Raw genomic sequence first — 16,689 nt, forward strand, 5'->3', positions numbered from 1 at the left:
TTAATGGTATAGATTTGGAAATATGGTCTACATTAACTTAAAAGCAAATTATCCAGTTGTCCTTTCTACCTTTTCCAAAGATGTAATAGAATGGGTAGGTTTTGTTCATGACTTTTCATGTGAAAATTGTGGAGGCGATCACACTCACTGTAGTAGTTGGAAGAAGTTGTACATAATATAGTTTTAAAAGTTAACTTGGCAAGTAATTTTTGATTCTCGTGTGAGACAAGACAATACGAGATAAGCCTTTTTTGCTGCTCAAGATTGACTTGGAGTTTTCACCAAAAAAAAAAAAAAAAAAAAAAAAAAAAGAAAAGAGATTGACTCGGAATATTATATTATTTAAAATTAATTACTTGAAGGATGTAATATTACTTGAGAGTTTCTACATTGGCGATGGAGACAGAGATATTTTTAAGATGACGACAGATTTGAAATGTGTAAAACGCATAAATAGAGCAAAGCAAGGCGACTGGCTATGTGTGTGTATATATATATATATATGCACAAGGCATATTCTTGGTCACACACACGAAAGTGTAGAGGCAACTTCGTAAGAAACTTTACATGAAACAGTTCTCTACATTTATATATATATTGTTAATTTATTGTAACAAATTAAAAACTGAAAACGACGACGCAATCGGAAATAGATATATAGATATTCGATAATTAATTAGCTTGACAATGTCACATCACCGTCACGCATGCTTTTCATCTCCTTCAAAAATGTTAAGTCAAGCAAGACGGTCTTCATCAATGATGATGAAACAGATCTCAGATAGATTTTATATATACTGGATTCAATTCTGTTTGACTTATTCAGATCCACTGAAACGATCAGCTTCATTAACGGTAATATGCCTCCTATGTATTCAAACCCAACAATTTAATCCAAAAAAAAAAAAGGCAACAAATTAAATAAAAGGTTTTATACGTTTTATTTGTGCCCTAAATAAATCTGATTCGCAAGCATGCACGGTCTAGTGTACTATTTCAAAGCAAATGATTAAAAAAAGAAAAAAAAAAAAAGAAAAAGAACGAAGGTAGTGCATGCATGCGGTGGAATTTCTTGACCCGGTTATTTTTCATGATTTATATCCTCTTTCGGCTTCAATAATTTTTGCTTTTTCTCAAATTCCCAGGTGTATTTTGGTCCGGTGGTTAGGCATATAAAAGTGTTGTAATTATATTAGTTGTTTGTAATTATTTACAACATTTCCTCATTTTAATTGCCTTTCCAATTGATCCGATCTTCCATGCTTTACTTTGGTTAGGTCACCTTTTTGACAGTTCTACTCAAAACAAATAGGTATTTTGCACCTCCTCATAAAACACTTACCCACACACATGAAAATTAACCAAATGGAAAAATAATGAATGCATATTGTACCTGATACAAAAACTTTTTCTCTCAAACTTTTCAAAATAAATATAATTGGGTTAACTTTCAAATACTACCACCTCAACCCATAACTCGTTACCTTTTTTTTTTTTTCATCCATTACATTGTCCTTCTAGAATTTTTTTTTTTTAAAAAAAAATTATAATAATAAATTGAAAGGAAAAAATTCAAACAAAATGAAGATAAAAGTTTTGGGCTTCAAAATCTGTATCTAGACTGCTAAACTTGAGCTAGTATTGGGCCAACTGTTCCGAGCTATGTATTGGGCTTGTTGGATGCCTTTCCAATAAACAATTGAGTAATTGACCCAAATGGAAACGGAATAATCAAGGTGATTTATCTTTTTGATAAATATTTCTCATAATAAAAAGTTGATGTCGTTTGTGAGTACTCTATATGAAAAAAGGTTTTATGACAAATATATTTTTTTATTAAATAAAACTAGTTATGAATTAATATATTTTTATAATTGTCATTGTTTTTTAAGGAATAATTGTCATTGCGTAATATAAATATCTTAATAAAAGAGAAATATAATAGGCACTTCCTTATTATTATTATTTTTCAAATGATAATTTATTGGAACGAAGTCTCGTGGAAATGTATTTAGAACATGTTGACTGATGAAAAAGGCATAAACGCACACTACAGAAGAAAAGTCAACAACGACCGTCTGTGCCAAGCAATTTGCGTTTCAGCTCCAGCACCCAATCCAAGTTCAGCCAGCGTAAGCAAACTCATGGCTCTCTTCCTAGATATCTTTATCTTCTCTTTTATTTCTTTGCTAAAAGACCATGCACTTCGTAAATCTTTCATCTTCAGCTTCAATAAATTTTCCTGTTTTGGGTTTCTGAATGTTTTCCTTTCTCAAATGGATGGAAACTGATATGGGTTTGTCTACATTGAAGAAGAAAATTGGACATGGTCATCTAACTTTAAGTAACATTTCTGGGTATTCTGCTCCAACTTTCAATATCTGTTTCAGACCAAATTAAATTAATTAAATTCATTATCTGTCTGTGACCTACCTCCTCTCCAGCTAAATAGTGAGTAAATTGGTGTCTATCATTTTATTCTCTCTGGCATTAGCCTATTTCATATTTGGACTGAAATTTTGTATCAGAATAGATGACTAACTTTCTGTTGTGGATACCCTATTTTATCATCCAGTTCTTTTAAGCTCCTAGGAACTTGATAGAGTGGCCTTTTAATGGTTTTTCGACCCTCTATCTTTACAAGTGTAGCTTACTTGTATGATTTTTGTGTTCAAGTACATTAAAGACGGTTAGAATAATGTTCTTTCTCGAGGGTACTCTAAAATCTTTGTCAAATTTCATTTGGCATTGAAGATTCTAAAAAGGCCTTGAGGGAACTTTCATACTATAAATTCAATATACAAGCATAGCATGTTTCACTTTTCCATTTCATGAATGAGGTTTTAGTTCACAGTATAAAGCTACAATAAAATAATCATACTAAAAACAAATTAAAGGTTAAAATCTAAATCATAACGATATCAGCTTCAATCTAAGCTAACAAATGAACAACACCACTAACGACAACCAACCAAAAAAAAATCTGAAAAACCAAATGAAAGCCTAAGCAACTTCTGTAAACTGGAGTGGGAAATTTGGCATACGTTACTGATTCTTCTGTTTATAACACCCTTTTGACATTGTTACGGTACATTGCTTTAATTTAATAACATTTGCTATGGCTTGAAGCAATAGCTCTTCGGTTCTCTAATTTATGGTTTTGGTTCTTTCTTCCAGATAAGTGGTAGATAAGCTATTCTAAGAAAACTATAATAGAGTGATATTGAAGTTGATGCCCAAAAAGTTAAGCCATCCAATCACATCATCCCAATGGCTACATGATGAGTAGCCTCAATGCCCACAAGAAATTACTGCCACAATCTTGCATAGTCTACATTGAAAACAAAGTAGTTTCCCTGCACTTGAGAATTCTCTTACAAAAAACTCACATCATAAGGCCTTTGTAACACTAAGAGCCTATTTTTCATTTAAATATAGTTATTCAAAATCCATCCCCAACGGGCACTGCTTGATTTTAGATAGTAAACCTCTTAGACTCTCAAGCGGCTACACAGTTTTACCCTTTCTTGGAGGCAATCCAGATTACAGAATCATTAATAATTCTAACTTTCTAGTTTCAAACATGGTAACCTTTCTTAATGTGTTTGCACCATTGCATGCTTAAGTGGTTTTCATGTTTGCAAATTTCATCTAAAAATACTAGCAGTGGTTATTCTGTCAGAATGATTCTGTCTTCAATGTTGTCAAACATTTAAGAGATCAGCCCCTCTAAGGCACTGGGAATCTTTCATTGTCTATAAACCTCATATATATGACATTATGAAACGTATGATACATATAGCTTGTGTTTATATATTTCATTAACAACCTTTTTCCCTTAAAAAAAGGTAATAAGCCGAGATCAGCTATTAGAAAATTAAATTCCTTTTTACTTAATCATAACTCTTTTATGCTGTCATAGTCTGATTTTTTTCTTTTTTTTGGATGCCCTTATTGTTGATAGTTTCCATCGTGTAGACATTATGGATTTTGTTGGTACTAGCTTATGCATCATAGATTCAATATGGAAGCCGTTGGAAAGAAGGTTCTATTATTTGTTAAATGTTGAGCAACTTCTAGAGGAACTGCTTGTCAACCTGGAGAGACTAAATGCTAGAGAGAATGACATAAAACTGGAGATTAACAGGGGCATATTGAACGTGAGAAAAAAGCCTAAAAGTGAGGTACAGTTGTGGCTCAAACTGGTGGAAAAGGTAGAGAATGAAGTGAGTGGCATGCAGAATGATATTGGTGAAAAAGGTAGATATATGAAAGGTTGCTATCCTAATTGTTATTCACGTTATAAATTAGGAAAATTTATTGCACTAAAGATGAAAGAAGTTAATGAGCTTCATGGAAAGGGGGCATTTCCAAATGGTTTGTTTGCTGATTTATTGCTAGATGGTGGAAATATTATGCCAACAAGAGTGTCGGTAGCAACAACAACACACATGAAGGTTTTGCGTGAGATTCAGGAATGTTTAATGAATGTTGATGTCAACAAGATAGGTATTTATGGCATGGGTGGTGTGGGAAAGACAACCATCATGATGCATATTAATAATCAGCTTAATGAAGCTCAGATTTTTGATCATATTATTTGGGTGACTGTATCAAAAACTTTTGACTTGGAGAAATTGCAAGATGACATAGCAAAAGCTGTAGATATGGACCTCCCAAATGATAGAAGTGTGACTAGCAGGTCTACAATATTGTTTCAATGTTTGCGGAGAATTAAAAGATTTGTACTCGTTTTAGATGATTTATGGAGTAAGTTTTCTTTGGAAGAGGTGGGCATCCCTGAGCCAAATAAAGATAATGGTTGTAAGATAGTTTTCATTACTCGACTCATGGAAGTTTGTCGGGGCATGGAGACACATAGGGAAATCAAAGTGGACATCCTTTCTGAAGAGGAAGCCTGGAACTTATTTGCTGATAAAGCAGGCATTGCTGCAATTTGCTCTCCTGAAATAGAACCATTGGCGAAGATGATTTCTGGTGAATGTGGCCGTCTGCCTCTTGCAATCATCACTGTTGGACGAGCCATGAGGAAAATTGACAATGTAAGAGTTTGGATGAATGCATTGGAAGAACTAAAAAGCTCAAGAGCAGAGATTGAAGGCATGGAAGAAGATGTCTTTGCACGTTTGAAATTTAGCTATAGCCATTTGAAGAATGATAGAGCTAGAGCTTGTTTCTTGTACTGTGCACTGTTCCCAGAGAACTACAATATTGAAGTTGAGGAGCTGGTGGAATATTGGATGGCAGAAGGATTGATAGATGAAGTGGGGGATAGGGAGCGTGAGATAAACAAAGGGCATGCAGTGGTAAAGGAACTCAAAGATGCTTGCATGCTAGAGGGTGTTGGAACAAGGTGTGTTAGAATGCATGATTTGGTGAGGGATTTGGCAATTAGAATCACGAGTGAGATTCCTCAGTTCAAGGTAAAAGCTGGTCTTGGGTTGAAAATCTTTCCTAGGATTTGGATGGAAGATGTTGAAAGGGTCTCCATAATGGAAAACAACATTGCACTCCTTCCTGATCATCCCAATTGTACAACTCTATCAACTTTGTTCCTGCAAAACAACCCCCTTTCAAAGGGCATACCTGATGATTTCTTTCTATACATGCATAATCTCAGAGTTCTTAACCTATCTGGTACTTCCATTGAATTGCTTCCATATTCATTTTGCAATTTACAAAATCTCCGAGCGCTCTTTCTAAGCTTTTGTGAACTTAAAGAGTTACCTTCTCTTTCAATTCTCAAAGAATTGAGGGTGTTGGACCTTTCATATACATTGCTAGAAGAGTTGCCACATGATATGGGGAGCTTGACAAATCTCAGGCGTCTTGATCTTTCTTACACAGAAGAATTAAATACTTTTCCTGCTGGGGTAATCCCCAAACTGTTTCGTCTAGAATGCCTATCTATGTTCAAAAGCAAATGGAGATGGTCATTGGTTTCGCAAGGAATAGGTAATGGAGTAGATTTTGAAGAAATATTCAACTCCAAGCAGCTTAGCAATCTTGGTCTTTCCTTTGAGGATTCAAACAGCTTCAACAGCTATGTGAAGTCTAGACACTGGTGTGAGCTGAAAAGATATCATATTGGCATAGGACAACTGTCAAGCTTTTTACCATTTTCGAGAGAAGGTTTTAGTGTAGAAATTGAAGGTTGTAACGTCATTACCAGTGGAAGTTCCATTCTGCTCCCAGACAATACTCAACAGTTAGCATTACAGGGTTGTAATGATATTGATATTCTATCAAATCTTTTGAATTCCTCAAACTTGGCTGACCTTAAGGAATGCTATATTTCCACCTGTAGTAGGTTGGAGTACATCATAAAGGCAGAGGAGAATTATTTTCCTAGCTTAAAGATACTAATCCTCCACAAGCTGCCTAACTTAAAAGCTATTTGCTATGGGATTGCTGTAGCTAATGTGCTTTCAAGGTTAAAGACCCTGCATATCCATAATTGCAATAGTCTTAAAAGTATATTATCCGTTGGAATGCTACAGTGCCTGAAGAATCTTGAAGAGATTGAGCTATGGAATTCCCATTCTGTAGAAGAGATAATTGAAGGTGGGGAACTTGGTGGTGTCAACAACACTACCTTTCCAACTCTTACACTCCCAAGACTACAGAGGCTGTATTTGAGTACTTTACCTGAGCTGAAAAGTATTTCCAAAAGGCCAATTGCCATCAATTTATTAGAATCTATTGATGTATGGGACTGTGGGAAGCTAAGGAATCTGCCTTTCTCAATGGAGAACTTGCCAAACTCCCTGAGGTGCATAACAGGGAGCAGAAAATGGTGGGATGAATTGGAGTGGGATGAACCTAGTCCCAAAAGATTTTTACAACGATTTTTCAAGGATGATAGATGAAGCGGGGTGGCACATATTTATGTACAAAGCAGAGAATCACTTGATTGGTAATTTGATTCTCTTTCTCAACGCTAAGTATCTTAAAGTAAACATAATGTTTTAAACTTCTATTGTGTTGAATTACTATTGATCCTAAAAGCTTAAGCTGATGGAATGTCGGTTTTTATTTCATTGATATTTTTCTCTAACATTCCCTTTTCAATGCAGCCTGTTTCTTTTGGGCTTTTTTCTAGATCCTCACGATCTCTGGGATTTTTGGTTCTGATACCATGTTGAAATATCATTTATTCCAGAAGCTTAAACTGATGGAAGGTAGATTTTTATTTTATTTATATATTTTTTTAACACTCCCCTTTAAATGTAGGTCCGTTTCTTTTGGATTTTTTTTCTGGATCCTCACGATCTCTTGGATCTCTGGCTCTCTGATGCTATATTGAAATACTATTTATTCCAGAAGCTCAAGCTTATAAAAAATGGGCTTTCATGATTTATATTTTTCTTTATATTGAAGGTGAATATAAACATATATTATACATACAACATATATATTATATATATATGTACAGTTCTACTACAGCGCACACTAGTTCCGCATCATAAGGAGCGTGCCATCAGTGTGTTGTCGACAGTAAACTCGAAAATTTAGTTTATTGTCGTTAAAAGATTGGTGGTACCCTTATGATGCGGGACTGATGTGTTCTTTTAAGCAAAATTTTGTATATATATATATATTTGATGATTGGTGGTACCTCCGTATGATGCGGGACTGATGTTTTTTTAAGCAAAATTTTGTATATATATATATATATTTGATGCCATATTTCTCAACTGTCTAGTGTAGCATATTGCTTTCCTTAATTCAAATGATTACCAGAAACCCTCCTGAACCTCTTTAAACATAAGCAGAGCATGTCATCCAAGCAAATAATTATGCGCGATAACAAAACTTGGGACAATATCAGGTCACGTGCAAAGAGAGAAATATACAGAGATTGCAGAATTAGCCAAAATGAGGGGAAATAAACAATTAAAAAAAAAAAAAAAGCGCATAAATTCAAAATAAGGAGGAACTGTAACTTGGAACTTCGTCTTCTTCATTCTTCTGCATCTATCTGCCACTGATTCTACCCTCCCTCGGCACCACCATCAGGACTACTCCGATGATATTCTATGAGATGATAAATGAAGAAACTCTGCATTCTACTTATCAAGATTTTTCTTCTCCTTGTTCATCTTCTTGTGGTTTGTCCTTGTCTCTCATGGATTTAGCCGTTCCTTTATTATATAGGATGAAGAGATTATCAAATTAGAGTATGAGAGAAAATCCTTATTACTGCAAGAGCAAGAGGAAGAAAACCATGATTGGACCAAGACTGAGAAAACACGATTGAGTTTTGAGAGTTTGGAGGCTAGCATATCACATTTGCAACAGTCAATAAGTAGGACTTGTTCTTCTATAGATCATGAGCTGTATCCTCTGTTAGTCGCATTGACTTCCGGGTAAGAATTTAGATATTGATATCTAAATTTATGGTATTGTGATAACTCTAATATTTATCATAAATTTGTGATTTTAAGAGCTGTTTATGATGCTAGTTGAAAATTAAGAGCCGTAATATTCTTAACGTTTATGACGGTAGTTGAAAATTAAGCAAGATAGATTCAGATAGAAATCATATGATGCTAGTTGAAAATTAAGGCTTATATGATGAGATTATTGCAATCATTATTATTATTGTTATTAATAATGATTTTCTCCTTCTCTTGATTTTCTGCGTCACTCTCTAACTTACTTTATTAAGATTTTCCAAATTTCTCTTCAATATTTTTTTCGATCCAGACAAAAACAACGTCTAATACTCTGTTCTGTTGTTAAAAGAAAATTTTACGTATCATTTTTGTTAATTAATTCTTTCTACTTATTGAAAAAAGTTTTCAGTTTCAAAACACTAGAAGTCGAAAACGTTTTTCTTTCTAGTTTCTACTTCAATAAAATTTAACCTTACATTACATGCATCCTAATTCCTACAACACAAAAACGAGGCTAAATGACAATAAATTTAACTTTTAAGCCGTAGAAAGAGTCGATCTGTCATACGACTATGTTAAAAAATTCCCTGATATTTTGCCTCGTTTCGGTTTTCAAATCGCGTTAAAAGTACCTATCGGCAATATCAACATTATATTTTAAAATTTTGATACCCAAAAATATAAAATATTTAAAATATAAAAATTTGTATAAGTATATTATAAAGTAATGAATATTGGTAAAAATTTATTTAAAAAAATAAAAGTTTTTGTTTAAAATTTAAGATTAGATTATTTAATTAATTAATTATAAAAATATTGAGTAAATATTATATTTATGTAATCAATTTAATTTATAATAAATAATAATGATCATAAATAAATTATTATTAATAAAAATATGTAATATATAATATATATATATATATATATATATATATATGTTTGATAAAATTGTTTATTAATTAAGATAAAATAATTATTACACTTATATTATATTTAATATCATCTCAATACTCATAAAACTCTAATTGAAAATTATTGATTTTTTTTCGTTTTCATTTGAAATGTGAAATATGAAAAGTAATTATTAAAATATATATCTTTTGGATAAATTTTTACATAATTATTAATATATCAACTATAAAAATATAATGTAGTATTCCTTAATATATAGTATAATATATTCTATCATCTTTTTATTTTTATTCACTTAATGTTATTAATTTAAATACTATCAATGCTGATTCTACATAATATTGTATTTTCATATTATTATTTTTCATTCTTATATAATCAATTATTAATGTGTAATTATAAGATTCTAATAAATCCATCTTATACAAAATGTATAGCAAATATATATATTACTGTTTCAATGAATAGAACCTATCATAGTTATTTAATTTAGTTCATTCCATTTTATTTATATCATTAAATATTAGAAAAACAATTAAAAGATAAAAAACTTATCACTAAAATTAATTTGGTAAAATAATTTATTAAACATCAATAATATTTATGAATTTTTTATAAAAAATTTAAATAAATTTTATAAATATTTTTCAAAATTTCCATGGAAATTTTAAAAATTTATATAGTTATTTTTAAAATTTTAATAGATATTATGAATTTTTTTAATTAAATTGTTACGAATTTAATGTAGATATTTTAATAGAAATTTTATGAAAACTTTGTCGAAATTTCAATAAATATTACGAAAATTCAATTTTCATAATAGAACTAAATTTCCTTTCAATCTTTTAAAAAATTAAAAATTTTGATGAATTTTAATATTTAAAACTGTGAGAAAGTTGGAAGGCCCCCAATAGTTTTTTTTTTTTTTTTTAAGTAGTTAATATTTTATTATATCGTATAAATAAAAATAAACCCATAAAACTATACGAACAAAAAGTTTATCAACATTCTAAATTAAATAATATGATACTTGAAATGGATATTTATTATTAAATATAAATTAATAATGCTTTATAATTATGAGAGGTAAAAATTAATAAAACAATAGTAATTCATTGATGATTAAAATTTTAGTTAACAAATTTGATTATGTTAGAATTATTTGTATCCAAATACATATATACAAGTTTTTATTAGGAATTTCAGCAAAAAAAAAACAAAGTTTTTATTAGGAATGTTTGTAATCAACTTCAAAACGTCCTCCCAAATTCATCTATGATTTAAGAAAATAAATAATCTTTTATTAGGAATGTTTGTAATTAATTTTAAAACGTCCTCCATACTCCAAGAGGAAATCAAATAAAAGTTCGCTTTTTTATTTTTAGTTTTTTTTTATTATTATTTTTTCCCTGAATTGTATTAATTTATAGACTAAAAAGATCTCATTCTAAAATACCAGAAAATGCCATAGAATACTTTCTATGGAAGTAAATGATTCGAATACTCGACAAGCAAATGAAAACAAAAATTGAACTTTTATATTTTTTATTTTCTTGCTAAAAATCATTTTAGGGGAATAGTTGTTTAATTAGAGAATTTTACAAAAGAAGCCACTCATGAACTCAGATTATTATTGTTATTTTGTATTTGTAAAATTAAATTAGATTAAGTACATGTATAAGATAGTCATGTTAAAAAACAGAGGTTTTTTTATTTTTTTTCTTTTTTTTTTTTTTTCCATTCAAAGATGATAGATTCAAAAGTCTAAATGATGTGATGACCAATGATAATACACAAAGGGTATGTTTAATATGTAGTAATGTATTAGTCAGTGTCGCATTGTTGTACTGTATTATAGCTGAGCATGTTTTCCCAGCAAATTATTATTCTCAATAATAAGACTTGGATCAATATCATGTTCATGTGCAAAGTGAGAAATATATAGAGAAAACAGAATTATTCATTGATAGAGAATACAGTTCGTAAACAGAATTAGCCATTGATAGAAAGTATAGTTCATTCTCAATACAAAAATTTCAAATTTTTCAGTACATATTCTTAGAACCAAGAACTTCAGATATGTAATTCTTACGACTGATGAGCTCTTGAAATCTTGATCTCTCTCTGCATCAATGCACTAGGCTGAAGATGAACACTCTTACAATCTAGGAGCAACACGGGGATGATCCCATTTGGTTACAACATGGTTGCGTGTGATCTCCTTGAGTGAGCGGCAACCACTTAATGCCATAGTTAGCTCAAACTCATCACGGAGCATTTGAAGTACTTTCCTTACACCAGCCTCACCATCAACAGCCAATGAGAAGACCACTGGTCTTCCAATCTGAAGTTAAAGACATGATTAAGCACAATGAGTAATGAAGCAACTAATGACGGACAATAAACAGCTAAATGAGATTCCACAACAAACTTATAGATCATGATAGGTTCTAGGTTCCAGCTTTTAAAATGCAATTCACAACTACTAAAAACAATTCTGCTGAAATTACCAGCAGTTTCTAACATTGCTTTTTACATATTCTATTACTTCTTAGGCAATAATTATGTTCACAATACAAATCACTATTCTTTACTCACAAATATGCCTGATGCTCCAAGCGCCAATGCTTTGAAAACGTCTGTTCCTCGTCGGACTCCACCATCTAGGAAAACAGGAATTCGTCCTTGTGCGGCTTTGACAACCTATTAGCCACCTCAATTAGAATCATTACAATGTATTAAAAATGAAAGAGGAAAAATAACAAAATGTCCGAGTATTATACAACTTTAATGAGAAGGGAACAAGGCATAGAATTGGCAAGTGGGGATAAGAATTTTAGGTTGTTTAAAAATGCCGATTGGAGAGTAAAAGTAGTAATCCCAGAAGAAAAATATTCAACAGTTTCCTAATGGTCGACATAATTTGTAAATATCGAAAAGTAAAAATTTAAAGAACATATAGTTGAAATGGCTAAAGATGCCAATGCATGTAAATTATACCTCTTCCAAGGCCATAATGGTTGCAGGGACATAATCAAGTTGGCGAGCTCCATGGTTGGAGACAATAATTCCTGCAGCTCCAGCTTGAATGGCAAGCCTTGCTGCATCATGGTAACCAAACAAAGGGTTATATGATGAGATAATTGCAATCCAAGAGATCAGAAATAAAAAACTGATTTTTAATGGGAATGAGGAGAGAGTGCTTCAATAGTGTACTTACTATCCTCGGCAGTAATTACACCTTTCACTAGTATTGGTAAATGGGTGATTGTCTGAAGCCACTTCACATCCTGTACATATGACAGATAGAATATTTGGTATTATAGCTTCAGATTTCTGGTTCAAGAAATTTTGTTAAGAAAAAATTATCTTACCTTCCAACTAAGGGACCTGTCAACTTGTCCAGCAGCGTATGATGCTAGTCCAGACCCATTCGTCTGCAAGGTCAGTTTGAAAACAATCATGGAACAATATGAATTATATCCATATTAAAAATGCAGGCAGATATTTTTTTTGGTATTGCAGTAATTTTTTTGGTATTGCAGTCATAAAGGTAGCACCTCATCCAGTTTTCCAAGATCCAAACCCTCAAAATTTTTCAATGTCAAATGTGATGGCAAAGTGAATCTGCAGCAGAAAACCATAAAAACTTGAGGAATTTCTAAAAAAGTAAACCTGTATTGCATTTACATATCTCTGTCCATTTATGAGATTTATTTAGGATATCTGGTTTGAAAGCAAAAGAACGAAATCAATCTTCTAGTTTCTGTTATCGTCTTTATTAGTTCAAATTGTATTCTTAAGTTAATGCTTGACCTATTCTTGATATCAGCTTCCCTGCGGCCAAGCCTTGGAGTGTCTACAGTCAGGGCAATTGCCTTAAAACCAGCCCTCTCAGCTCTCCTGACAAGCTGTGCAACCACATTCCTGTCCTTGTATACCTGATCGATAAGAAGAGAATTCATTTCATATGGTGGATGACTCATAAAAGATTATAATCCTAAACAAGTTTCTCATAATATCATGAAGCATTGATGATTGCACTTTCAAACCAATATCAGCAGCTATAGGTCTAACCAATAAACCAGTAGAATTAAGAAAATTTGATGAAGTAACAAATTAAATAGGGGATTATTTTCAAACTCACATAGAGTTGAAAAAACCGAATCCCAGGTCCAGTTGAAGCAACCTCTTCGACGCTGGAAGTAGCCCATGAGGATAGAGTCTGAATCAACCAATATTGCATAAAATGAATAAGGCAGAGTTGCATACATAAAAAAACTTTAGAAGAAACAAATAACAATGAGAGACCAAACCATAATTGTTCCAGCTGCTGATGCTGCTCTTGCTGTTGCATACTCTCCTGAATAAGCATTACATTATTATATTCCGTAAGTTCTGTTTTTACTTTCTTTATAGATGAATTAAGAAATTGAAGTAGATAACAGGGACCGTTTATTAGAATTCATATTACTCAGCAAAGTTTATGCTTCAGTGGTTGCGAATGCAAATTACAGGGTACACTTCTGGCTTAGATATATCGAATATACATTTTTCCAACCATGAGATCAAATAAAATCTTGATACTAAATGGACTATACATTTTATATCTCTGCATAAGATCTATGCAAATACTCATCCGACCACACTATATATGTTGATGCAAACATAATAAATGGTCTACACCTTGTATGAATGCATGTATAACAACTTGTTACATGATAGAGAAAATCTGGTAAAAACAAAAGGTCATACCATCGGGGTGAGCCATCTTCTGCATGGCTGTAGGAGCAACCATGATAGGCATCGAAATTTTGAAGCCCAAAACAGTTGTGGACGTGTCTATCTTACTTACATCAACTAGAACACGAGGTCTAAACCTGTTTCATTAAAAAGAACAGGAACAATATTTTTCTCAGAATGAAACTACGGTAACATACTTGAGAGTGCCAAAAAGCAGAAACAGAAACATAACGTACTATCAAAATATGAGAGCATCGAGTTCCCTTTTGAGGGTAACTTAGAAAGAAAAACTAATTTAGCTCAAGTAAACTAGTAAGAAACGGAATGGATTACCATAAAACACCAAATGAAAAGAAGAAATTCCCAGAAACAAGAGAAGAACTTACAAAATCCTTGAAAATGCATTTCGGTTTTCTTTAAGAGTCCACTGGTCCTCTGCACCTGATGCATAGTAGTCGTAAATCATCTTAGGCAATTTCTCCTTTGCAATTGCCTCATATTCAGAAACATTAGTGATTTCCATTTTTGCAACAGTTTTTATTATGCTCTTCCCAGAATTTTCTGTATAACATAAAAAAGAAGTGGATTGAAAAGCATGGATCTTATATTAGACTCATTTAGAGAATCAAGACTTTGAACAATCATGTAAAAAAAGTAACGTACTTCTGAAGTGTAATATTGATACAAGATGGCTTTCACATGGAAGAAGTAAAATGGAAAAGTTCAAACTTAGAGAAAATGCACCTTGATCCACAACACAAGAAGAGCTTGACAATAAATCAAGATAAAAAAAAATCACACAGAAATCCTTGTAACAATTATCAATCACAACTGCCTCATACTTTGTGTTCTGCAACAACTTATATAGAACAAGAAAACGGGAAAGAAAAATGACTGAAAATACTCATCAAATACTACTCAAGCAATAAATTTGTAAAATTAAGTATCATATTCTCTAACACGATAGAAAAGCATAGCAAGCATTGGAGAAACAAGGTCTAACTTGTCATGCTAAAACTGGAAAGGATGTGAGGCTATCTGTAGAAGTTAGCAACAGAGGATTCTAATAAGGTTAGGAGAATCTGTTTATGATGGAGCAGCTCATGACTCGTGACTACAGAAATCAGAGACAAAAAGTCTAATCTTATGAGATTTCTTTCCAAATTAAATTCAGACTCGATCCGGTTACTAAAATCACAACTAAAGTTTAATCAATGTCAAAATAGAATTAGTTAAGAACAATACTAGAAAATTGGAAATGCAAATTATGATATGATAAATTCAACATCTCATATTTTCTTTCAATAATCTCACTTCAGGAGAGAAGAAACAAAGAAATCAAACAGATGATCAGCAATCTCATTCAACTTCTAACAACTTCTAACAATATCCCTTATCATCCAAACTGAAGTTAAAAATCCAATATCAATCCATTTCAATACGAGAAAATCTCAAAGTCAATCTTTCAAACAAATGATTTTGATGAAAACCCATGTCAAAATCGAATCATATTATCAAAGTAAAAAACCATGGAGTGGGAAAACACAAGTGAAAATGATTGAAGCTTAATGAGTAATGAAGCAAAGAAGAGCAGACCTTGGAGAGACAGAGAGAAGGTGCAGATTAAAGCAGGTCAAACAGAAGAGAGACTGAGCTTTCAACTTGCAAAGTGATCAAACAAAGAAACAAACAAGCTGAAGAGTAAATGGAGAAAATGGTGAGGTAAATATTTTTAAAGAAGAGCAATGAGCACTGAACAGGTAAAGACAAAAAGGGTATGGCATCAGATGAGAAAGACAGCGTCGTGGATTGATTTTCCAAGGCAGGCATTAGAAAGAAACCAAATCTGTTTTCACGGAAATGTGAGACGCTTTTGTGGAAGACTGTTGAATATCATTATTTTCTGTGTGTTCATCCCAAAAAAACAAACGAACATACATCCAAAGAAAAAATTAGCTGTGATTGCTCACAGCGCAGATTGGTCTGGCTACATGACATATATGATATATTTATATTATCAATATATGCGTTTTTGCTGACTATGAAAATATTTAATTTTCATATTTCAATATATTCACTTTCTATATACCATATATTATATAACATAGTCCATCGATTTTCTTAATATGGAAATTATAATATGATAAGGATTTTTATAACGTGTTTGTTTATTTCTTTCATATATTATATATATCACCTAAGATTATATTAGTGTAACATCACATACTCATTTTATGATTCAATTTGTAAATAGTCATTTTTCTTTTTGTGTTTTTCTTTTGCATTTAGGCTTATATTGAATAAAGTATTCTAAAAGCTTGGAGCTGAGCTTGATAACTAATAAAGTATAAATGTAGCATAGTGTTTGCATCAAATACAGTACTCCAACATTTTTTTTTTTTTTAAGGGATTGTCAAATCCAAGTACTCAAGAAATTTAATTTAAGCAATTGAATTTATTTTTACATTTAAGTCACCTTTTTTTGTTTATTGCCATAGAAAATTTATTAGTTGTATGGAAGTACTACTTTGACACAATTTTTTTTTTTGAAATTACTTGTTTACATTTTTTTTTTATATATATGGGAAATTACATAAAAACTTAATAATTT

General features: G+C 31.7%; 2 protein-coding genes across 8 annotated transcripts; one reads left to right on the plus strand and one right to left on the minus strand.

The window, feature by feature from the left end:
• The first annotated feature begins 1,995 nt into the window (after positions 1–1,995).
• LOC107412684 (disease resistance protein At4g27190) lies at positions 1,996–8,471 on the plus strand. 6 transcript variants are annotated; one of them, XR_007237698.2, is made up of 4 exons: positions 1,996–2,132; positions 3,965–6,937; positions 7,098–7,202; positions 7,797–8,471. XR_007237698.2 is itself a non-coding variant. In XM_048462895.2 (3 exons), exon 2 carries the CDS (start codon positions 3,984–3,986, stop codon positions 6,888–6,890), a length of 2,907 nt encoding a protein of 968 aa, XP_048318852.1. In that variant the 5' UTR covers positions 1,996–2,132; positions 3,965–3,983; the 3' UTR covers positions 6,891–6,937; positions 7,098–8,471. The 6 variants fall into 6 exon arrangements, 4 of the variants coding, with proteins under 4 accessions (XP_048318852.1, XP_048318857.1, XP_048318851.1 ...); XR_007237696.2 differs by having other exon boundaries at positions 3,965–7,202; positions 7,797–7,943; XM_048462895.2 differs by having other exon boundaries at positions 7,098–8,471.
• A 2,806-nt stretch (positions 8,472–11,277) lies between these two features.
• On the minus strand, positions 11,278–16,029 carry LOC107412675 (glycolate oxidase 1). 2 transcript variants are annotated; one of them, XM_016020491.4, is made up of 12 exons: positions 15,675–16,029; positions 14,465–14,639; positions 14,091–14,215; positions 13,652–13,698; positions 13,483–13,560; positions 13,152–13,276; positions 12,896–12,962; positions 12,710–12,772; positions 12,556–12,625; positions 12,336–12,436; positions 11,934–12,038; positions 11,278–11,679 (listed from the first exon to the last, which is right to left on the minus strand). In XM_016020491.4, the coding sequence occupies exons 2-12, from the start codon at positions 14,599–14,601 to the stop codon at positions 11,494–11,496; spliced, it is 1,104 nt and encodes a 367-aa protein (XP_015875977.2). In that variant the 5' UTR covers positions 14,602–14,639; positions 15,675–16,029; the 3' UTR covers positions 11,278–11,493. The 2 variants fall into 2 exon arrangements, with proteins under 2 accessions (XP_015875977.2, XP_024928411.2); XM_025072643.3 differs by having other exon boundaries at positions 14,465–14,519; positions 15,675–16,028.
• Between the last annotated feature and the right edge of the window lie 660 nt (positions 16,030–16,689).

Source organism: Ziziphus jujuba, chromosome 1 (assembly GCF_031755915.1).
Source record: "Ziziphus jujuba cultivar Dongzao chromosome 1, ASM3175591v1".
Lineage (NCBI taxonomy): Eukaryota > Viridiplantae > Streptophyta > Magnoliopsida > Rosales > Rhamnaceae > Ziziphus > Ziziphus jujuba.